Below are 23749 nucleotides of genomic sequence, written 5' to 3'. Positions count from 1 at the left end.
CTGTGATGGTGTTGTCCTTGTATATAAGCAACCCTGGGAAATTTGCTCTCATTATCTCATTATGTATGCTTTGACGTAAGGGATATTTCATTCTTTTTTATATGGCACTTGGGAATAATTTTGCCCTCCTCTCCAAGCTCCAAGCATTTGATTTCTTACAGAAAATTCATCTAGAACTTTGTTGTGGGTTTAAAAGCCAGGCTTCATCAAAAGGAGAACAGTAATGCTCTTTGCTTTTTTTTTTAAGCTTAAATAAACAGACACCAGTGAGTTTATTAGCAGAACATTGTTCCTAATGTGTTTTGTAGTCACACTGATCTGCCTTTCTCTAGTCCAGCAGTTCTAACATGTCTGAGAGAGGTGGTCCAGGCCCTTTGGGTGTTAGGAAAATTTTCTTTCTTTCTTTCTTTCTTTTTTTTAAATTAATTAATTAATTAATTAATTATTTTTTTGGCCACATCACATGGCATGTGGGATCTTAATTCCCCAACCAGGGATCGAACCCACACCCCCTGCATTGGAAGCATGGAATCTTAGCCACTGGACTGCCAGGGAAGTCCCGGGAAAATTTTCTTATGGAAATGCAGGTGTGGTCTTCTCCAGGGGCATGCCTGTCCCCCTGATGAGAACCACTGTTCTAGCCCTTGTTTGTAATGATTATCTACTGTTCAGCTTGCTCTGGGGTGGGGAGGAGAGAATGATGCATCTCTGTGGACCATGCTTTACCAGCCTCTTTTAGGATGCCTTATGGGTTGTTTTCTTGTCTCTTGGCTTTTAGCGCATCAGAGCAGAGTGACGATGATCCTGTTTGTCCTGGAGCTGGAGTGGGTGCTGAGCACGGGACAGGACAAGCAATTTGCCTGGCACTGCTCTGAGAGTGGGCAACGCCTGGGAGGTTATCGTACCAGTGCTGTGGCCTCAGGCCTGCAGTATCCTTTGCTGGACAAAATCCCTTGGTGGGAACTTAGCTGTTGACTTCTTTCTTTCATGAACATTTTGGGTATGTGCAAAGTTTCTTGTTTTACTTGCTAGTTGCCCTACTGATTAAGATGCTTATGAACTGGGCTTCCCTGGTGGCACAGTGGTTGGGAGTTCGCCTGCCGATGCAGGGGACACGGGTTCGTGCCCCGGTCCGGGAGGATCCCACATGCCGCGGAGCGGCTAGGCCCGTGAGCCTTGGCCACTGAGCCTGAGCGTCCGGAGCCTGTGCTCCGCAACGGGAGAGGCTACGGCAGTGCAAGGCCCGCGTACCGCAAGAAAAAAAAAAAAAGTGCTTATAAACTTTCCTAACACATAAATCATCAAGAGTCCTCATGTAGGTGGAGTAAAGTAATTTCACCTGAAATAAGTTACTGCCGAGCAGGTTGTGGGTCTGCTGTGATACAAAGTCTGACATCTAGACAGTACACAGACCAGATTTGTGAGCCTCAGCTGTCAGAAAGAATTATGGAACATGGAGATAAAACCGTCACTGAAATACAGTCTTTTATTTTTGAACAGAAATAATTTACACATAGGTATTAAGGTTGGAAACATTCCCATTTTGGTGCCTGGCAGAAGAACCACAGGATTCCTATTCATTTTAAGAATATTTATTGAGAGGCCACCATGCCGGGACCAGAGTAGGCTGACTGGTATCTACACAGTAATGCTACGCAGTCTTTGTTCCAGGTACCAGACTTTTCCAGGATATGTAGAACGATATTAACTCTTATCTCTCAAGTCTCCAGGGTCCATGTGCTCAGTGTGAACACCTGCCAATGCTGGGTAATCTTCACATCCAGCCCCCTGGGCTCCAGTGAACACAGGCCTGACAAGTGAGAAGCCTGTACTGGTGATGCTACCACTCTGAGGAGTAAAGGACCCTGAGTTTCTTCTTTTAAAAGCATAGAATCTCTCCACCTTCTGACAGATGAGGAAATAGTTATAAACAGATCACTTGTCTGCAAAAACAGGATGAAACAGTAAGACTTGCTTTCAGATTTTCATCTAGTATTTATATGCCTGTTCAGTGATTTGCAACCACCTGACAAAGTATTGCACCTTGCTGTTTCCTTGCAGACATGTGGCAGTAGTTGTGTGTGTGTGTGTGTGTGTGTGTGTGTGTGTGTGTGTGTGTGTGTGTGTGTTTAGGCTAATGTCACTCTTATTTTCCACCTGGAAGGGCAAGATGAAGAAACTGAGAATGGCCATATGGAAGGCTGTAAAAGTGGCATGTTACCAAGAAGACCAGAAGCAAGGGCGACAAGAGTGGAAATCAAGATCAACTTATTGGGCTTCCCTGGTGGGGCAGTGGTTGCGAGTCCGCCTGCCGATGCAGGGGACGCGGGTTCGTGCCCCGGTCCGGGAAGATCCCATATGCCGCGGAGCGGCTGGGTCCGTGAGCCGTGGCCGCTGAGCCTGCGCGTCCGGAGCCTGTGCTCCGCAACGCGAGAGGCCACAGCAGTGAGAGGCCCGTGTACAGCAAAAAAAATAAAAGATCAACTTATGTTTGAGAGGGTGCTTAAAGAAAGAAACTCCAAAGTTTACTTTCTAAAAGCCAGTTCAGACAAGCATAATGCTTGAATCGAAATACATGAACTCTCCTGCCAATGGATTAATGATTTCTTGTAGTGTTAGTATTGGATCTCCCTTAGAGATCATCCATCCAATTTCTCATTTACAGGTGAGCCAGCTGAAGCCCAGAGAGGGTCACATGCCTTATCTGCAGCCACCCAGCTGGTGTGTAGGAAAATCACCACCAGAACCCAGGTCTTCTGCCTTGGACTGCTGGTTCTTCCCATTATACTGCATTATCCCTCTGAGAACAGAACTAATGGCATCAATGTAATTTGTTCTTAACATGCTGGCTTCTATATCACTAGCCACGCCTAGTGAGGTATCTTCTGTATCACCTAACCAAACCAAGGAGTATAGAAAAAAATACAGATCTTGCCCTTAAGAAGTTTACTTTTTAAACGATCTGAAAATGAAAACCAAAAACAAAAAACCCCACAAGTACACAGAATTAAACTTGTCCTGACTCTTATAGTCTTTGACTCCTCTCTTCTGGCATCTCCAAAAGTCATCTTCATTTTTCGACCCTTCTTTGCCATGTGGTTTACCAAGCAGAAAAAAAACATGTGATTGGCTGTCAGAAACTTTTGTGTGCAGTGAAAGCCTCAGGCTTCCTTCCCCAGTGCAAATGACCCTCCAGTCCAACCTTGCTATTAAGGTGGAAGGCAGCTGCAATACTGCAGACAGAGAGGCCCTTCCAGAAGACTCCCTCACCTCTACCAGCTCTGCCTCCTTAGCTCCAATTCTGGAACCGCAGTGCCAGCCCTTGCACCTGGGAGCATCTGTCTGCCTGGTATTTTCCCAGTGCCGCATGCTGATGCATAACAGCACTGCTTTTGCAGCTGAGACCCACGCAACTTTCCCAAGGCTGCAGGGTTTTTTCTGGGAGCTGCCTGATGCATAGATTGTTAACGGGCAACCCATACAGTGTTGGGGTTCACGTTAAAGTCCAGTTTTTAAACATGCTTTTTCCATGGGAACCCTCCTCCATCACCTCACCCCTCTTCTTTCTGCCACCTTCTGTACTTACCGGTTTCTGGTGTTTTGGTCTTTTTGGTTTTTCAGTTTTTTAGTGATAAGGAAAGGAAGAAGATCTGTTAAAATAACATAAAATGTTAAGAATAATATTATGACCCCTATTTCTCTTCATAGTGGGCACTGGTGGTGTACATAAGAGTTTTCTACAGATGGATTGATTCTCTCCCATCTATACCTCAAATAGTCAAGCCAACAAGTGATAGAATAAGTCAGATTGACATCACCCTTTTTCCTCTTCTTTCAGCCTCTTAGCAGAGAAGTAAATAAGCAATGAAAGTAACCAGAATTCAAGTAGAGAAATAAAGGATGACAGAGACTGACTAGTTCACAAGTTGAATTATCAATTTCGGAATCATCTCAAAATCTTTGTTGCTTTGGCTAAAGATCTGATGCTTCAAATATTAAGTGAACTATCATGTTAACAACAACAACAATAAGAAGAAAGTGAAGGTGAGGAAAAAGAAGAAAATATCTTACCTTTGCAGAGTCCCTGAGAGTTGACATAGTGTTTCTACATAATGTTACTTTGTTCACTAGCAAAACACAAAGACCGAATTCTCAATTTTCACATGTAGAAAAGCCTCCGAGAGGCTCAAAATGATTATGAAACCTTCTCAAGGTCACATGGCTGTTACCTGGCAGAACCAGGATTAGAACTCAGGTATTAAAATCTTTGAGCTAGCCCTCTGCACAACTAGATATAGCAGAACAGAGGGATTTCCCAAAGGTCCCGTGGCAGGCTGATGCAGGAAATAGAACTGTTTTCCTTCCCCACTTCAATTGATGGGTCTTTATTTTTGTGACTACTTTACCTAGCCACACCTTTCAGTCTGTCATTTGACCAAGTTTTGGTCACATTTTTCATGCTTCCACAAAACTAATTCAGGTACTCTTCATTTTAAGAATTTATTCCTGTTGGAGATATTTCCAAGATGTCACCCTATATAGTCAAATGCCTTTCCACCAAGCATTCTCTTCTATCTATTCCTATTTGTGGAAAGAGTCCTGAAAAGCTATTAAGATTATCCTGATTTTCATATTTCCTCATATCATACTAAATGCCAATCACTCTGGTTTTGAGCATTATTATAAACTCTTAGGGTTTTGTTTTTTAATAATATATTCAGTATATTTCAGTAAATTGCTCCCCTTTTTTTGATGCTCATATTGTCCCATCTTTGGCTAGTAAGAGCCACATCATGTTGGCTCCTATGTCTTTCTGATACAGCCCCACTAGCCTTTGATAGCGTCTTTGCTTTTTGACATGACATGTCTTAAGCTCATCTGGTACCTTCCTGTCCCAGTCCTGGAATCGGCCATTTCTCTTAGTGAGGAATAGTATTCAGAGATAGCTAGCAAATATATGTATGTGTATTTAAAAAAAGAAAATAAATGATTAGTTCACATAATATTTCTAATTCAAATTTAACATTATAGCATACTTTTTTTTTTTTTTTTTTTTTTTTTTTGTGGTACGCGGGCCTCTCACTGTTGTGGCCTCTCCCGTTGCGGAGCACAGGCTCCGGACGCGCAGGCTCAGTGGCCATGGCTCCTGGGCCCAGCCGCTCCGCGGCATGTGGGATCTTCCCAGACCGGGGCACGAACCCGCGTCCCCTGCATCGGCAGGCGGACTCTCAACCACTGCGCCACCAGGGAGGCTCCTTTACTTCATTTTTGTACTTGATTCTTTTGGGCTAAAAACCTTTGTTCCTAAACATCAGCATAATTCTTTATTTGCTTTATCCCATGGTATATTTAAGTTGTTTTAAATAGTAATAGCAATATTATAATAGCAAGTCTACTGAATAAGATTTTAGATTTTTTTTTGCAGCTTTCTTTGTCCTGAGAATATATTCTACCAAGAATGTATAGTCAAAATGCTGTGTTTTAAAGTCACTTGAAATAATTCTTTTAGCTCTGTGGTTGTATCAGCAAGTTGACAGTAGGTTTATTCACTTTACTTTGTTGTCGATTTAGGGGATTTAAAAAAATGTATGAGTATTTTTCACATGTAACATAATTGCAAGATTCCATAATGGAAACAATGTAATGAGAGAGAAGTCTCACTATCACCCCTTTCCCCTCAGCTTGTTTCACACTTTTCCATTGGCAGCCATTTTTGATCAATCTTGATTTATCAAGGTGCTTCCTTTTGTAAATATAAGCACACACACACACTTATATTTATGTTTCCCTCTTTCTTACAGGAAGGTAGTGTAGCATATAAACTTCCATAAACCTTGGCTTTCCCCCCCACCCACTTAATAATATATCCTGGAGGGACTTCCCTGGTGGTCCAGGGGTTAGGACTCCGTGCTTCCAGTGCAGGGGTGCAGGTTCGATCCCTGGTTGGGGAACTAAGATTGCACATGCCGTGGGGTGCAGCCAAAATTTTTTTTAAATAATAATAAATATAAAGTTAACAGAAGGCTATTAAGGCTGTAACATCTAAGTCTCTATTAAAAAAAAAATATATATATATATATATAAAATAATATATCCTGGAAATTACTCCATGTCAAATTTCCCAGCTGTGTAGTATTCTTTTGCATGGATGTATCATAGTTAATAAGTCCTCTTTTGATGGACTTTTGGGTTGTTTTCAAACTTTAGCTCTTACTGTAATACGGAGTGAATAGCTTCAGGCATGTGTCAATTCATATTTTGGCCATTGTGCCTCTGGTGTAGATCTCTACAAGTAGGATTGCTAGGCATTACCAACCAGGGAAGATCTCTAGAGACTCAGGGCCTTGGGTAGTTACTGGAGACTGACTGGTCACACAGGTACCCTCTTCCTGCATGTACCAAAATTCCAGACTCCCATAAGGAGGACTTCCCTGGTGTCCAGTGCTTAAGACTCCGTGCTTCCACTGCAGGGGGCACGGTTTCGATCCCTGGTCAGGGAACTAAGAACCCACATGCCGCATGGAGTGACCAAAAGGAAAACAAAAACAAAAAACAGACTTGCAGAAGGAAAACAGGTGTTTAGCATAAACCATATTGTTTGTACAGTTAAGGCACAGTCAGCCACTTTTGTCTGTTAATGGTGGGAACCCTCCTGAAATCCAAGTTTCCAGATGCCATGCCAATCTTGTAACAGCAGCCTTTCAAAGGGTAGCCTGCTAGGTTAATTTTTTTTTTTTTTTTTTTTGCAAAGCACCATTGTCATTTCTTGAACTATCCATTCATGTATCTTGCCTGTTTTTTATTAGGTTTGTAATCTTCTTCTGGATTGCTCTTTTTATATTAGGTATTCGGGCCTTTTGTGACATCAGTTGCAAGTATTTTTTCCAATTTGTCTTGTGCTTTGCTTATGGCATTTGTTTGTTGTTTGTGTATTTGAGTCGTAGCTTTTCCCACTCCAAGGTTATAAAGGAACTCTCCCATCTAGAACTTATATTTTTCCTTTTTTACATTGGACTTCATCCTGGTATAAAGTGAAGTACAAATCCTGTTTTATTTTTCCAAATGACTGGTTCAGTTTGTGCCAACTTTGCTTTTCGCCCTTCTTTTCCTTATTCATTTGAAAAGCCACCTTTATCAGATATGTACTAATTTCTGCATGCTTTTGGGCCTATTTCTAGACTTTCTTTTCTGTTCCATTGGTCTGTTTGTCTATTTAAGCACCACACTTTCAATTAAAGAGACTTTGTAACATGTTTTAATATCTGGTAGGGCTAACCTCCCCCATCACAATACCGTATTACTCTTATTTTCAGAATATTCCTGGCTCTTCTTGCTTATGTATTTTTCTATGTGGACTTTAGAATGAACATACCTAACTGTAGGAAAAAAACCCACATGTTGATACTTTTATAGGGATTATATTAAATTCATAAATTCATGTTGTGAAAATTGACATGTTTATCATGTTGAGTCTTACCATCCAGTAAGTAATGTCTTTCATTTCGTTATGTCCACTTTTTGTGTCTTTCAGCATTATATTCAACTTCTCCCGTGAGATTTGCGCATTTCTTTGACATGTATTGCTTTTTCTGGTGTGTTTGTGGAGAGAGGGGGGTAAACCATCCGCTCACATTTGAGAAACGATCCTTAATGCTTACATGATAGATTTGATGTTGAAACCCGGCATGTGTTTATTGGTGACCACTCAGGCCAAGTAACCATCCTCAAACTGGAGCAAGAAAACTGCACCCTGGTCACAACATTCAGAGGACATACAGGTGGGATTGAAAGCAGACCCTCCATGTGCTGCTCTCACAGTGACCTGTCGCCTGCTGCATGTTCTGATGTTCACAAGATGTGGTGTGAAAGTGACGAGGTACAGTCTGGGCTTGCGCAAAGATACACGTGACGCGTGTGACTGATTTCAGAATGGTTCAGTAAGGTACAGTGTCAGAAATTTTCTCCATCAGTCAAACAAAAGAGCAAACAGTCTATTTCAAAAATGGTGGTGTTGTGGTTCTTTGTCATGCTACGCTGGAGAAAGCCCTTGTTTGCATATGTTAATGCGACATTGTTTGAGGCTGTGTGGCAACTGCACAAACAGTTGGACAGAAGGACAGCTGCCTCGGTCTGTCCTTGCCATCCTTGGAGCGAGAAAATGGTATGCAAGACAGACTCCTACTTCCAAGACAAATGAAATGAAAAATCGATTTGTCGTGCATAGCTAGCCTACATCAAAAGGTTCAAGTTCCTCTTTAATTTTCCTTCCTCTGGGGCTCTTTTCAAGGCCCCCTTTATGTTACTGGTCTGCTCAAGGTCATTTAAGCAAGGTGATAGACTGTATCCACACTTAACCTTTGAAAGACTTGAGTAAATGCTGATGACTAATTTTTTACTAGTATTTTTAACATGTGATGTTGCCCCTGGAGAATGAATAACTGCCTGTTTTCCTGGTTCTTAATGGGCTTTGGTGTCTTCTGCAGTTTACCAGCCCATGATTCAGTATAGAACAAGGTTAATATTTGAGTTTAGACGTCATATAAGAACAAAAGTAGGTGAATGAGGATGTAAAATGGGATAGTATCTAGCTCATAAGGGAGTTCCTAAAGGGAAAAAGAGCAATGCAATAAAGAGAAAATTGAATCCAGGGGAAAGATTCATAAAAGATCATCTTAATTATCTACACCTGAGGCAGGAAGAGCACATAGAAACCTCCCCTGTGGATAGAACCCAGGTCTTTCCTGATTGGATTTCTCTTTTTAGCCACCTACACTCTGACCAAGCCTGGCCTGGTGGGGACCTGAAACTATCTCAGGTCAGGACTGTTTCACTGCTGAGTTCGGTCTCCTAATCCTTGGCTTCCCAAAGCCCTTAACTCCACCTGCACTTGTTCTTGCCCTTGTTGAGGAGTCCTTCCCTTGATCCCTCACTGCCCAGCATCTCTGCCCCATCTTCCCTTCCTCTCCATCGCTTCAGCCACACGTTTCCCAGCATTCTTAGTTCAGGCCCCCTTGTTCCTCCTTGTTGGTACATTTCACCTGTGGTTCAGAGTATCCACGTCTCTCCTGCGCACTCAGCCACGGAGTGTGCCCTCGGGTTTGGGGTCACAGAACGAGCCTCACTCAGCTCATCGTCCCCAGTGCAGAGTCGTCATTCCAGTCCAGGCTCAGGAGTTGCCTCACAGCCCCTCACGTAACCCGGCTCTAAGTCCTTCGTACACAGTATGCTCCTTCTCTCAGTCCCTCAGCAGCTTTTTCAGACCTTCCCCGCTCTCCCCAGGCCTCCTTCAAAGAAAAACAGAGGCTATCAAATACAAGCTTTTTAAAAATGTTTATTTCTTGGCCACCCCATCTTCCCTCCCCAACAAGCAAGCTTTTCCTCCGCTTTCTCCTCATTGCTTGCCCTCCCGCCTCGTGCTGTCCTTGGCCCCAGACTCATCCTCCTGGGGGTCTCCACGTGGAAAGTTAATCTTTTGGTCTCCCTTTGGACCAACTCTTCTCAAGTTTCTAACATGCTGAGTTCCTTGCCTCTGTTAAAAAACAAACAAAACCCCTCTGATCCCATCTTATTTTCTTAACAGCAGTGCCGCTTTTCTCCTTTGTTTTTCAATTGCAGTAAAATGTACACAACCTAAAATTGATGCTTTTGTCCATTTTTGTGTTCAATTCAGTGGCATTAAGTACATTCACATTGTTGTGCACTGATCACCACCATCCATCTCCAGAACATTCTTCATCTTGCAGAACAGAAACTCTGTGCCCATGCAACCCCCTCCCCACAGCCCCTGGAAACCACCATTCTGCTTTCTGTCTCTTTGCACTATATATGAGGGGAATTGTGCAGTATTTGCTGTTCTGTGACCGGGTTATTTCACCTAGCATAATACCTTCACGTTGTCGGAGTCAGCAACGCTTCTTGAAAAAGTTATCATTTTCCCAGCCGCTTCGCATTCTGCGCTCCCGTTGGCTTTCCCGCCACCTGCAGTTTGACTCATCTCTATCACTCCTCTCACACTGCTCTCCCCGAGGTGGCCAGTGGTCTGCTGGTAGCTAAATCCAGTGGACATGTTTGTTTGTTTTTTTTGCGGTACGCGGGCCTCACTGCTGTGGCCTCTCCCGTCACGGAGCGCAGGCTCCGGATGCGCCGGCTCAGTGGCCATGGCTCACGGGCCCAGCCGCTCCGCGGCATGTGGGATCTTCCCGGACCGGGACACGAACCCGCGTCCCCTGCATCGGCAGGCGGACTCTCAACCACTGCGCCACCAGGGAAGCCCGGACGTGTTTTAAACTCTGTGCTGTTTAACCTCGTGGTAGCGTTTTACATTGTGGCCATTCCTTCCTGCTGCGACTGCCCTCCATTGGCTTCTGTAACACATTTCCTCCCGCATTGGAGCCTCTGACTGCTCTTTGTCCTCTCCTTTGGGGTCATCTTGGTGGGTTCTGCCTGGGACCCTTGTCTTTTCACCTCCTGGGCTCTCCCTGGTTGACCTCGGCCACTACTCCCAGTCACAGAAAGAAAAGGCATAGGGGCTTCCCTGGTGGCGCAGTGGTTGGGAGTCCGCCTGCCGATGAAGGGAACACGGGTTTGAGACCTGGTCTGGGAGGATCCCACATGCCGCGGAGCGGCTGGGCCCGTGAGCCACAACTACTGAGCCTGTGCATCTGGAGCCTGTGCTCCACAACAAGAGAGGCCGCGATAGTGAGAGGCCCGCGCACCGCGATGAAGAGGGGCCCCCGCTTGCCACAACTAGAGAAAGCCCTCGCACAGAAATGAAGCCCCACCCCAGCCATAAATAAATAAATAAATTTAAAATCATATGGGCTTCTAAGAAGACCTCTGCTTAAAAAAAAAAAAAAAAAAAAGCACAGTCATTGTTCTTGAATTCCTCACAGCCCAGTGAGCGAGACAGAAGCTAAACAGTAATTATAGTGCCTGGGGGCTGGGGTGTGTGGAGGAGCGTCTGGGGCACGGGCGCAGCACCAAGCATGTCCAAGAACATTGAACGGGCGCATTGCGGGGATGGGCGTGGGAGTTGGTCAGGGAAGGTCTCCCCCCGGGGGGTGGCGACCTAAGATTGTGGCGGAGGAGTAAGTGTTGAGTTCATGAAAGAGAAGTGGGGAGAGCAGGGCAGGCAGAACAAACCAGCGTAATCCAAGGCCTGGGGATTTGCAAAAAGCGTGGCTTTCTTGGGAGCGCCTAGTTACTCTTTTTGGCTGGAACACTGAGTGTGGGGGTGGTGGGTGTCAGCCAGAAAGGAAGTGAGAGTCAGTTCAGATCACTGAGAACATTATCCTGACATCAGGGGAAAACAGTGAAAGAGTTTTAAGCAAAGAAGTTAACCTGATCAGATTTAAAAGATTGCTCTGGTAGTAGAGAGTGTGATGGGAGAGCTAGTAGGAAACTGTCCCTCGCAGCGTGGCTATGGTGATGGGAGAGCGGGGAGTGGATAGATGTGCGGTAAAATTTTAGAGGCCGTGACAGGCTGGAGAGTTCCCAGATTTGGTTGAGGCAGAGGTGGCTTTCAGCTCGACCTTCTGGCTCCTTAGAAGTCAGACGTTGCCCAGAGCACCGATAGGAATTCCCCGAGTTCTGTACTGCTGCTTCCGGGTCAGGAAAGGGGTAAGTAGCTGCTGTGAGGTGAGCCAGGGGTGGCCCAAGGATTTCATGTCTTCCGGATTAGTTCCAATATAAAATACTACCTGATATTGTATCTTATCTTTCTGAAAGAATAAAATATTTTCACATGATTTCATCATGAAATATCTTTGAGGAAGACAGGACATAGCCCAGGAAGATTGTTATCTAACACGAAGGCAGATAAATGTAGCAGGTCACCTATCTAATTTGTTATTATTCCTAGACAGTAGTATCTACCCATCTCCAGTCTGGCTATAGCACAGGTCATTCATTTAAAGCTAGAACAAGGGCATCTGAGAAATTCCACAATGATGCAAACATTGTTGAGCTCTTCCTATGGTCCCAAACTAGGTCCCAAACTCAGCCAGACACAATTCTGGGGAAAGGGGCTGTGAATGGAGGGTTAGTTTTAACCTCCTGACTCCCTTACCCACCAAATAAAGACCTTAAGATGAACCTAGATCCATTAAAGAGTGATCTTGGAGATCTAATTACTCCAGATCCAAACTCAACAGCAGACAAGTCTTCAGTATGTGTATGGAGTCAGCCATTCACCCATCACTCTCTGTTACAGTACAGAAGGTCATATAAAAATGTGAGTTAGTGATGGAATCTACCTAATAGCCATACCCAGAGGCCAAAACATGGCATTTACTAATCCATGGGGATTTAGAAAACTAATTTTATGTTCTTATGCTCCCTCTGCTGGTTTTATTTCTGGAGCTAAATGCCAAATATCATAGTTCTTTGATATTTCTGCAGAAATTAGAATATATTTCTGCCAATGTCACACACTGATTTGAACAAAGGGGAAAAATATCAGATTTTGACCACTGGAAACTACTAGTATCAATAAAATCTTTCTTTTTCTTCTAAGAATTTTTTTGGTTACTATGAACATATTGGAAATAGGAGGGCTTGAATGTGAACCGCCCAAAGCATACTACTTAACGGAAAATTAAATACAGACTTGTTCATTGACTGTTAGGAGAAGTATTGAAAGTAACAGTGTAGCTATAATAAAAATAACTAAAACAAGGACAGGCACAGTTCAGTGCAAATATGCAAGTTCAGATCATTAAGCTGAAAGCTTAATTTTTGTTTACAGTAGAGGCTTTCACATCTAATAGATGTGGATTTTAATCTAGAGTCCGTCAGGTCATTGGCTCTCCATGTGATGAGTGGTGCCACTCATTGGTGAATGAAATCAGCCTAGTCCTTGCCCTGGTTCAAATCCCGCTCATGGAATTAAAGCAATAATTGGAAATATTATGCGTGTAACAAGTGTTGTGAAGTCCCGAGGCCACGCATGGGCTTCTTTGGGAGCAGTTAACAAGAGGGCTTCTTGTGCTTGCTTCGGCAGCACATATACTAAAAAATCGGAACAAGAGGGCTTCCTGTCCACAGAGTTAAAGGGGTCTTCTAAGAAAGTGATGTTTAAACAACACCTTAAGAAGACTGAGGAGTTACCCAGGTGGTGGGAACATTCCAGATCCCGGATGTATGAAGCAGGTTTGAAGCCTGCAGTGGATAAGTGTGAATGGAGTCCAGTGGCCTGTGTGGAGAGCCAGGGGTGAGGGATACAGGTTGACGCCCCGGGAAAGGTGAAGACCTTTGGATGGACATTGTTCTCAGGCAGTGGGAAGCCAGTGGTGGAGTTGAGGCAGGGTGGTAACGTGCTTTCCGTTGTAACGAATCGTGGTAGCAGCGGGTGGTGGATTGAGTGGGGACGAGGATGGATGTGAGGAGGGCTTTCAGAAGGAAACTACTGCCGGAGTCCCTGGAAAAGGGCACTCCTGTCTGGACCGGGAGAACAGCAGCGGGTATGGAGAGTAGAGGAGGCGTTCAGGGTCTGTTTAGGAGATGAGTCAGCAGCGCTTGATGATTGGTTGAAGCAGGAGTGGCTTCCACGTTTCTGTCTGGAACATTGGGGTGGACAGTGATGCCATTTACTGAAAATGGGAATGGCAGGAGTAACAGCAGGTTTGCAAGAGAATGTCGTGGTGCTTTAAACTGAACGTGACCAAGAGGCCCCCTTGAGGAGGTGGCAAGGAGTCAGCTGGATGTCCCGCTGTGGGTCTCAGGAGGAGGGTGTAGCCTAGAGACGGAGCACATTTACCTTTCCAGAAACACTCACCACTTCAACCTGGAGTAAAATGCAGTAACTGAAAGGTTACGTACTCTATTCAAGAGGCTCCGTGGTCTGAGGACTTCCTTGGCTGCCTCTCCTCTGGCCGCATTTTGCCTGCACACCCTCACCCTGCACGCGTGGTGGGATGTGCATGGTGAGATACCAGGTCGCACTGGTAGAGACAGAGCCAACAGTTTCCAGCCCTGACTCTGTGACCCTCCACCTAGTCTTTAGCTTTTGCAAGATATGTTGTAAAAGTCTCCAAAAATTAGCTCACTGAGCATTTGGTAACATGTATGAAATTTCTAAAAATGTTTATACTCTGATCTGGTTCCACGGTTGGGAAACTCTTCTAAGTAAATCAGAAATGGGAATAAAGTTTTATGTATAAGAATGTTCATCCTAGCAAAATGTATAATAGTTGAAAGTTAAACAACCTAACAGTAAGTGAAATAAGGTACATCCATGCTTTGGGATATTATGCAGCCATTAAAAATTCCATTTATGAGAGTATAAAATAGTATAGATAAAACCTTGACTTTTAAGAATGAATTCATTTATGTTAAAAGTTATTCTGTCAGTTATATTGTGGAGGGCCAAGGCAGGGAGAAGCATCTAATGAAACCATGAGGGAGAGCTCTGGAGCGGAAAGCTGGAGTGAAGGACAACGACATGGAATAAATAATTTTTGTCAATTAAAATATCATAAACCCCGGAAACCCACAACTGTCTCAGCCCTGGCTCTCATTCTCCATCCTGGTTATGGGTCATGCAGGGCGAGGAGGTTGGCCTGGGTGTAGACGGAGACAGGGGAGCATTGTGTCTGCACTGCTCCGCGAGCTGGGCTCGCGGAGGTGGCTGACTCGCTGCCACCAGAGGGTGGAAAGGGCTCTGCTGCTCAGCAGTAAGCTGACAGAGGCAGCAGTCGCCGCAGAAGGAAGAGGCTCCCCGCCCCATCCCTCTGGGCCCCTCTGTGTCTGCCAAAGCCTCTGTTGTGACGGCTTGTTGCTCTCCTTTATCGTCCTCCCGGGCTTCTTTGCTATTCAGTTAACGGGCCAGGTGAGTAAACATACACTGAGCACCTCTGGGGCACCCAGCTCTGTGCACTGTGCTTGAATAGAAAGATGTGGAGCCTAAAGTCTGCAGTGGGGACAGATTTGTAATCCAGCAAAGTTGGATCCAGTGAGTGATGGTGACATTTAGAGACGTGGGCAGAGGTGGGAGCCTCACCTAGATTGGGGGTGTTGGAGGGAAGGCTTCCTGCGGGAGAGGGCACCTGAGCTGCACCTTGAAGAGGGAGAAGTTACCTGGGGGGTAAAAGGTAGGTCTGGCGCTCCAGGCAGAGGGAGCAACCACGTCTTGTGAGAGAATGGCTCCACCAAACACAATGTGCGTGTCCTTCTCGTTCCCAGAACTAACATTTGTATATTTGTGTTGGTGTAGGCTCTGAGTCTTACTTGTTTTGAATATATCCACAGAGCTTAGCACAGTGCCTGCCGTATAGAAGATGCTCAGTACCTGCTTGTTGAACTGATTTGAAATGAATGCTGTGATTTACAATTTATAAGCCAGCCTCCAATAGAGACACCGTTGTTAGGTCATTTACATAGAACTGGGATGGGACCACAGGGTGATTTTTTTGCCTCCCCAGTCCCATCCTGTTTCCTGTCTTGCAGCTTTTCCTTCCATCTTTCCCACTCTTCCTGAAGCCTGTGGTGTAACAGTCTGAGCCCTGGGAGAGTCTGATGAATATGCCCTGGCTTGCTTTAACCTGGTTGTCTGTTCTCTCTTCCTGACTCTGTGTTACCAAGAACTCCCCTTCCCAGCTCGCGCTCCTTGCAGCCTGATGTGATGTGCGAAAACTAAAGGTGGACCTTGCTTCTAAAACTTTAGTTGATCTTATGATGGTTGAGATAGCATGGGGACGCATTGGTCACTGCCGTAGGCTGACTCAACAAAAAACAGTGTCACAGAGATGGTCCAGATGAGGTCTCCTGCACTATAATCATAGCTCACATTTATTGAGTGTTTCCCATGCACTAGGCACTGTTCCATGTGCTTATATATATTCACTCATTTAATCTTATAAATTTGTTTATTTTTAATTTTTGGCTGCACACGGTAATTGTTTTTCTCTTTTTGGCTACGTTTGGTCTTCGTTGCTGCACTCGGGCTTTCTTTAGCTGTGGCAAGCGGGGGCCACTCTTCGTTGCAGTGCATGGGCTTCTCATTGCGGTGGCTTCTCTTGTTGTGGAGCACGGGCTCTAGGCGTGCGGGCTTCAGTAGTTGTGGCTTGCAGGCTCTAGAGCGCAGGCTCAGTAGTTGTGGTGCACAGGCTTAGTTGCTCCGCGGCATGTGGGATCTTCCCGGACCAGGGCTTGAACCCCTGTCTCCTGCATTGGCAGGCGGATTCTTAACCACTGCGCCACCAGGGAAGCCCCACTCATTTAATCTTAACAAAACTATCATCATCCCTCTTTTATGGCTGAGACTTCTGAGGCTCAAATTCTTAAATAACTTGTTCAAGGTCATATACCTAATAAGGGTAGAGCTGTCACTTGAGCCTAGAATCTGGTTCCAGAACCTTTGCACTTCTGATACCATATATCAACTTCCCATTTCTTCATCATAAACCATCCTTATCCCATAGTCACCAACAAAGGCCAGAGGGCCTGCTTCTTGTGGTGCAATGCTGGTAGATGTTAGTGTGTATTAGTTAGGAGGAGCTGAATGGTGTCTATCACTTGGCACATAGAAAACCCTATTTAAGTATTTCCATGTTTATTTGGACAGGATGAACAGCCCATCCAATTCAGTCTTTAAAGTTAAATAAGTCTTTCTAACCATTCTTTTTACCAGTGCCCACCATTATTTAAATATAACACGATGTTATAAAGAACCTGAGCCACCCATTTTACATGTTGTTTAAGTCCATTCTGGCTGCCATAACAGAATACCATAGACTGGGTGGCTTATAAGCAACAGAAATACATTTCTCACAGGTCTGGAGTCTGGGAAGTCCAAGATCAAAGCACTGGCAGATTCAGTGTCTGGTGAGAACCCACTTCCTGGTTTCTAGATGCCTGTCTTCTTGCTATAACCTCACACAGCAGAGTGGGTGAGGGAGCTCTCTGGGGTCTCTTTCATAAGGGCACTAACCCCATTCATGAGGTCTCTGGCCTTGTGACCTAATCACCTCCAAATATTGAATATGAATATGATTGGGAGGGGACACAAACACATGTTAAATAGGGGAAATCATATATTTGTCATCTTTCTCTTTTCTGTCCCCCTAATCCTTAACCAGTCAAGCAAGACCATCTCCAAAGCTTCTCCCTGAGATGAGCATTCCCTGACTTAACAGGTATGAGTAGTGGAATAGATGACCAGCACACAGGCAACACTGGTCAGCCAGGAAAAGAGACGTCATGTGCCTGTTTCATGTCCTAAGAACAGGCAAAGGACAGTCATTCATGTACTTCCTCCGTCGTTCAGTCATTTGCTTGTTGAATGCCTCCTGTAAGCCAGGCAGAATTCTAGATCCTGGGGATCCTGTGGGAAAAAGCCAAAGCCCTGACCTCCTAGAACTTATATTCTGTTGGGACAGTAGGCAGTGCTCTGAAGAGAAATACCGTAAGGAGGAAAGTGGTAAGAGTGGTCAAGGGAGGTCTCTAAGGAGGTGGCATTTGTGAGGGAACAAGCCATTGATGATCTAGGGGAAGAAAGTCACAGGCAGAGGCAAGAAAATGCAGAGACCCAGAAGTCGGAACGAACCTGGCCTGTTCTAGGAACTTTGGGAAGTCCAGCTGACTGGAGCAGAGCTAGTAAGGTGGGGGAGGAGAGAGAGGGAAGCCCCTATAGTGGCAGAAGCCAGATCACAAAGGGCCTGGAGAGAACTGTGGGTTTTACTCTGAATGGGATGGGAAACCACAGGGGTGATTTAAGCAAGGGGTGTCATCAACTGCTTTGTGTTCTTCAGTGATCACTTTGGTGGAGAATAGACAACAGGGACAGGAGTGGAAGCAGGAAACGTTGTATGAGGCTAGTATAATAATTTCAGAATTTAAAGAAGGTGCTGAGAGTCCCATCCATCCTTCACCCCTATTCCCCACATGTTAACATCTTTGAAAATTACAGTACACATGTCAAAAATCAGGAAATTTTGATACAACACTGTTCTTTAATCCGCAGACGTTAGTCACATTTCTCCGGTTATCACACTAATATCCTTTTTATGGTTCAGAATCCAGCCCACGACTACACCCCGCGTTTGGTGATAACGTCTCCTTAGTTCTCTTAACCTGGAACAGTTCTTCAGTCTTTCTGTGCTTTCATGACCTGGACATTCTTTTTTTAAAGATTTTTTTTTTTGATGTGGACCATTTTTAAAGTCTTTATTGAATATGTTACAATATCGCTTCTGTTTTATGTTTTGGTTTTTTTGGCCCCGGGGGCATGTGGGATCTTAGCTCCCTGACCAGGGATCGAACCCTTGCCCCCTGCATTGGAAGGAGAAGTCTCAACCACTGGACCGCCTGGGAAGTCCCAACCTTGACATTTTTGAGTACTAGCCTGACTGTCCTTCCCCCGTAGAAAGTCTCTCCATTTGAGTTTGTCTGATGCTTCCTTATGGTTAAATTTTTATAAGAATAAAACAAAAGTGACGATATGCCTTCTCAGTGCATCATATCAGAAGGCGCGTGATACTGATTTGTCCTCTTACTGGTGATGCTAACTTTGATCGCTTGGTTAAGATGGTGTCTTCCAGGTTTCTCCATTGTAATCACCCTTTGTAATACATCAGTATGTTGTGAGGAAATACTTTGAAACGTTGAAACTATGTAAATATTCCGTTTCTTATCATATATCTGACAAACTAACTAGAGTACTATATTTGTATGCAAATCTTTTCATATTTGGCCTTATTACCATTTTTCGTAGTTAATTCTGTCAATTCTTCCCCTAACCCCCTTCAGTGAGGTTGTACCACTTATTTGTAATATGGCTAGGTTCACTTGTTTCTGTTCATATTCCATTTTGGGTTCTCCTTCCCCCTCCCCCTCAGCAACACACACACACACACACACACACACACACACACACACACTCCTAGTTTTTATTTTTTACTTGTTTTTGAGTATGTGAAATATTAACATGATTCCAAAAGTCAAAACCAAACCAAAAAAACACAATAAAAAGTGTCTCTCCTTCATCGCTTCTCCATTCCCATTCCCCAGCCTCGCCCACACACCTGCTGTAGTTAACAAATCTCAGTAATTTCTCATCTACCCTTTTTTCTTAGATGAGAGGTAGCATAATGTAGATATTCTTTTGCGCTTTGCCTTTTTCCCTTTACGGTATATCCTGGAAATCATGTCATAGCCATCCAGCAGGTCTTCTCCATTCTTTTTCATAGCTGCATAGTACTCTGTGAATGTACCATAGTTTATTCGCCCACTCTTATATGAGCATTTAAGTTGTTCCCAATGTTTTGCTATTTCAAACCATGCTGAGATGAATAGAGTGTGTATTCTGGTGTATTTGATGGGAGCAGGGACAGTATCTTCAAGATAAATTCCTGGAAGTGAGAGGGCTGGATTGAGAGCTAAGTGCATACGTAGTTTTGTTGGATATGGCCTTCCCCATGTTACTGGTTTGCATTCTCATCGACAATGTATGAGAGTGCTTTTTTCCCCCAGAGTCTTTACAACAAAATGTGTGTCATACTTTTTAATTTTCTAGGCAAGAATTTTAACTGTGGCTCATACAAGGATAGTAGCAGTGGAGATGGTGAGAAGTGCTTAGATTCTAGATACATTTTGAGGAAAAAACCAATTCAGAGTTTATAGTGGGTTGCTTTGGAGGCTAATGAAACAGTTTTCCGACCAGGGTTCTCTCTAATTCTGTTTAAGTATTAGGCATCAATATTAACAGTCTAAACTAATAACTTCTTTTCACTTGTCTGACATTTTTGAAGCTTTGGGTGACTCTCACCTTCCTCTTGGACCAGCCTTATTATAATATTCTAGTAATTCTGTGGCATTGCAGTAGGTAATGGTACCGCTCTAACAAATAACTTTCAACATTTCAGTGGCTTAATGCAAAGGCTTTTTCCTCATGCATGTTACAATCCAGTGCAAATGCTCCTGTTCTTTTCCATGTGGTGATTCAGGGTCCCAGGCTCCTTCTAGAATCTCTCTGTGTCTTGGCATCTTGGAGTCCTCCAGGAGGAAGTATAAAGAGAAAGTGGAAAAGGAACGTCTTAACTGCCTCGGCCTGGGAGGGATGCATATGACTTCCACGTACTTTCTGGGTTCCCTTGCTGAGAACTGGTCACATGCCCCCTAGTTGCAAGAGGGGCCAGTTAATGTGGCCCCTGTAGGAAGCAACTTTCCAGGGAGCGCTGTATATACAAGAAGAGGGAACATAAATTTCAGTAAACAATTAGCTGACTCTGCCACAGATATTTAACAAAGTGAGTCATTCTAGTACTCTGTGGGAATAAACATTTTGCACAATGGAATGCGTATCCTGAAGCATTACATTCTCAGATACTGAAGGAAGGTTAAGGGGCGGGGGATGGGTACGTGAAGTTTAATAACAGGGAGAGAAGATGAGTTATACAGAAAGAGAAAATATTTAGCTTTGAAAGGGTAAGTAAGCCTAACAGAGGAGTTCCAAATAACGAGATTTGTGGATGAAAAAGCATTTTTTGTGTCTTCATTCATCTGCTCTTTCGTTCATTCAACAGGTACCACCAGAGCCTGTTTGCTGCTGGCCCTGTGCCTGTTTTGGGGTGGGAGTCAGGGAGGGAAGAGGAGATGGGAGCTGCAGGGGGTGGTCAGCACAGGTGCACTGGGGAAAGTGGTGTGTATTCTTACAGGGACAGGAATATATACAAGCAGAATGTCGTGCAGGTATAGGGAGAAGCTATTAAGCATAATCCAGGATAGTGGGGTTTTTTTTCCTTTTGATCTTGAAAAAATATCTTCTGAGACATCATATGAGAGATACTTTCCTAAAAGCTTTTAAAGTGCAGCACTTCATTAGAACAAATTGATGATCTAAAGAAGAAAAATGTCGGATTTCAACAAATAAGAAGCAACTTGTATGTTCTTTTCAGAATATAATATTTTTCAATAAAAATGAGTAAAAATTTCTCATATTCTTAAGTATTCATAAGCTTTGTGCTCATCTTATACATAAAAAGTTACTATTTTTCTCAGTACACACGAAGTTTGATTTATGATGGGACAGCCAGGGAAGAAAATCTGTCATAATATTTTATAGCCAAACCACTGGAGTGATGCTAATAACCACCTGTACTGCACACCACAGTTTACAGAGTGGTCCCAGGTAATTGGTCCCGTCTTGCTCACCGTAACGCTGTGAGGTAGGTAGTGGTTAGGCTGATATTATCCTCAGTGGTATCATCGTATTACCATCATCCCCAGTTTACAGCTGAAGAAACTGACACTTGAGGATGTAAGTAATTTTCCCAGAATCTATAAATTTAAATTCCCAGAGAGAGAGAATAAATTTTAAATTCTGATATTGTTGCCTATCAACACCTGTATTCAAGAATAAAATAAATCTAACTGAGCTTTTTTAAAGCCCCGTTTACTGCTCACCTGCTGTCGGGATGTGGGGTAGACGGGGCTTAAAAACTATGGTCAATATTTCCAAACAGTGCGGTATTTTCTGTTCTTAGAACTATGTCTATTTTTTGAAGGTCAATTAATTGCCTTTTTCATTCCCCTTTGGTCTTTACAGTAATTGATTTTATGGTACATTAAATTTTGGGGAAAAGTGCATAAAGGGTGGGACTTTTATTCTTGGAGCCCATTTTTTTCTCTTTGGGGACTTATTTGTTCTTTCAACAAAAGTTTGTTGTGTGCCAGGAACTGCGCTAGATCCGAACTCCTCTGCTCTCACAAGTTATTGGTGAATAATGTTGTCACTTTGTGACTAATGGCCAGCTGTGTCTGTTCTCTCAGGTGGGGTGACTGCTCTCTGTTGGGACCCCGTCCAGCGGGTGTTGTTCTCGGGGAGCTCCGACCACTCTGTCATCATGTGGGACATCGGTGGGAGAAAAGGAACAGCCATCGAGCTCCAAGGACATAGGTAAGGCTGCTGGTGCTTTTATTTTTTTATTTATCATTTATTTTAAAAATTTGTTTATTTATTTATTTATTTTTGCGGTACGCGGGCCTTTCACTGCTGTGGCCTCTCCCGTTGTTTAGCACAGGCTCCAGACGCGCAGGCTCAGCGGCCATGGCTCACGCGCCCAGCCGCTCCGCGGCATGTGGGATCTTCCTGGACCGGGGCACGAACCTGTGTCCCCTGCATCGGCAGGCGGACTCTCAACCACTGTGCCACCAGGGAAGCCCCAAATTTATTTATTTTTTATTTTTGGCTGCACTGTGGGGCGTGTCCCCCCACCAGGGGGGGATCTTAGTCCCCCCACCAGGGATCGAACCCGTGCCTTTGGCAGTGAAAGCACTGAGTCCTAACCACTGGACCACCAGGGAATTCCCTGCTGGTGCTTTTATGAAGAACTCTGGGAAAAGATTCCCAGCTGAAAGCTGGAACAAAGGCATGCGGGCCGGTCTTTGTGGCAGGAGCCTAGCCTGGGGATAATGTGACAGGAACGCAAATAATGGCCACTTTGATTTATATCTGTACATAAGTATGTTTATTTATTTATACCCCATTTTAATCCACAGAGGATTTGAGAGTGCTTACAAAAACCACAAAATAAAATAATGGCAGCAAAGAAATAAAAGTAAAAAAGAGAACCAGGGAAGACTAGAAGAGTAAAAATTTGAGAGTGAGAGAAAAAAGAGCTTCAGAATATAAGCTATGAAGGCCTACAGAATTTCTATAATTGAGTTCAAATGTGGTTTCAAGATTGCTGGCAGCTTAAGGAAAAGGTATCCTCGCCCAGTACATGTTGTACTTCCCCAGATGTTTACTGAGTTACTCGCCTGATTAGTATCAGACTCTTCTTCCTTAAGGAGTGTATTTCAGGAGACTGAGGGGAAGAGCAGAGAAAGTTTGTGCCTCCTTGGAGCAGTTCTCAAACTTTGTTGTCCGCAAAGAATCACTGAGAAATCTGTTAAGTAGATTCCTGGGCCCTGTCCTCTGAGATTCTCCCACTCGTCTGGAGCTGCGAGCATCTGTGTCGTAACAAGTCTCCCAAGTAGCTCTGCCAGTGACCCTTGGACCACACTCTGATTTGTCCCACGTGTGCTGCCCGAGGTCCCCGGAGGCAAAGCCTGATCGTGTTGCCAAAAAGAATTTTCAATCTGCTTTAGAACTCTGAAGCTAATCTGAATTGTCTTTAACTCTTAAAGTTTTCAACCTGATCTTAACTATGACTCTAATATATCAACTCCCATGAACTGACTGGTTTTAAGTGGCATTAGCTCTGCCTGTAGATCTGCCTGGAAACACGAGTTGCAAAAACTTCTCCTAAGAAGTTAAATTTACAGTTTGGAATTATTAGATATGAGCTAATTCAATTTTAGAGGGCCCATGCACAAATACTTATATTTTGTGTTAGAGTTTAATTTTAGAGACGTAGCTACTAAGTCCTTCATTCCCACATGAGAGAACAGATCCGTTGCCCAGGGCTATACTTGGCTTGTGGGACCACTCAGACCTCAGTATCAGCTCATGAAAGGAATCACTCCCTTATATTTCTCTCCATGACAAGGGGACACATATCGAGATCACGTAGGAGTTGACATCATCCATGTAAGTGAAGAAAAAGAAAAGCAAAATACAGCCCTGTTTCCTAATACTTGGTTACCAGCTACTCTACCAAGTAATTCCTGCTATTCAGGCTCCCTCCGAGAAATCAAATACAGGCTTTGAATGAAGATCAGCAGTATTTCTTGGACTCATTCAGATAGCTCATAACTAGTTTTATTTCTACACAGTGGTTCACAAAGGCTGCAAGCAGGGCGAGTGTCAGTA

General features: G+C 44.0%; 1 protein-coding gene across 1 annotated transcript in view; it reads left to right on the top strand.

Moving 5' to 3' along the window:
• The window catches only part of WDFY2 (WD repeat and FYVE domain containing 2), a 181658-nt gene that overhangs the window by 137816 nt on the left and 20093 nt on the right, over positions 1-23749 (top strand). The window contains exons 5-7 of the mRNA XM_007471685.1: positions 779-929; positions 7666-7778; positions 21766-21892. Of these exons, the coding sequence (XP_007471747.1) occupies positions 779-929; positions 7666-7778; positions 21766-21892 (391 nt within the window). The remainder of the gene's footprint in view (positions 1-778; positions 930-7665; positions 7779-21765; positions 21893-23749) is intronic.

Source organism: Lipotes vexillifer, unplaced genomic scaffold (assembly GCF_000442215.2).
Source record: "Lipotes vexillifer unplaced genomic scaffold, Lipotes_vexillifer_v1.1 scaffold470, whole genome shotgun sequence".
NCBI lineage: Eukaryota > Metazoa > Chordata > Mammalia > Artiodactyla > Lipotidae > Lipotes > Lipotes vexillifer.
The sequence above is the reverse complement of the archived record's forward strand: the minus strand, read 5'-3'. Positions and strand labels throughout refer to the sequence as shown.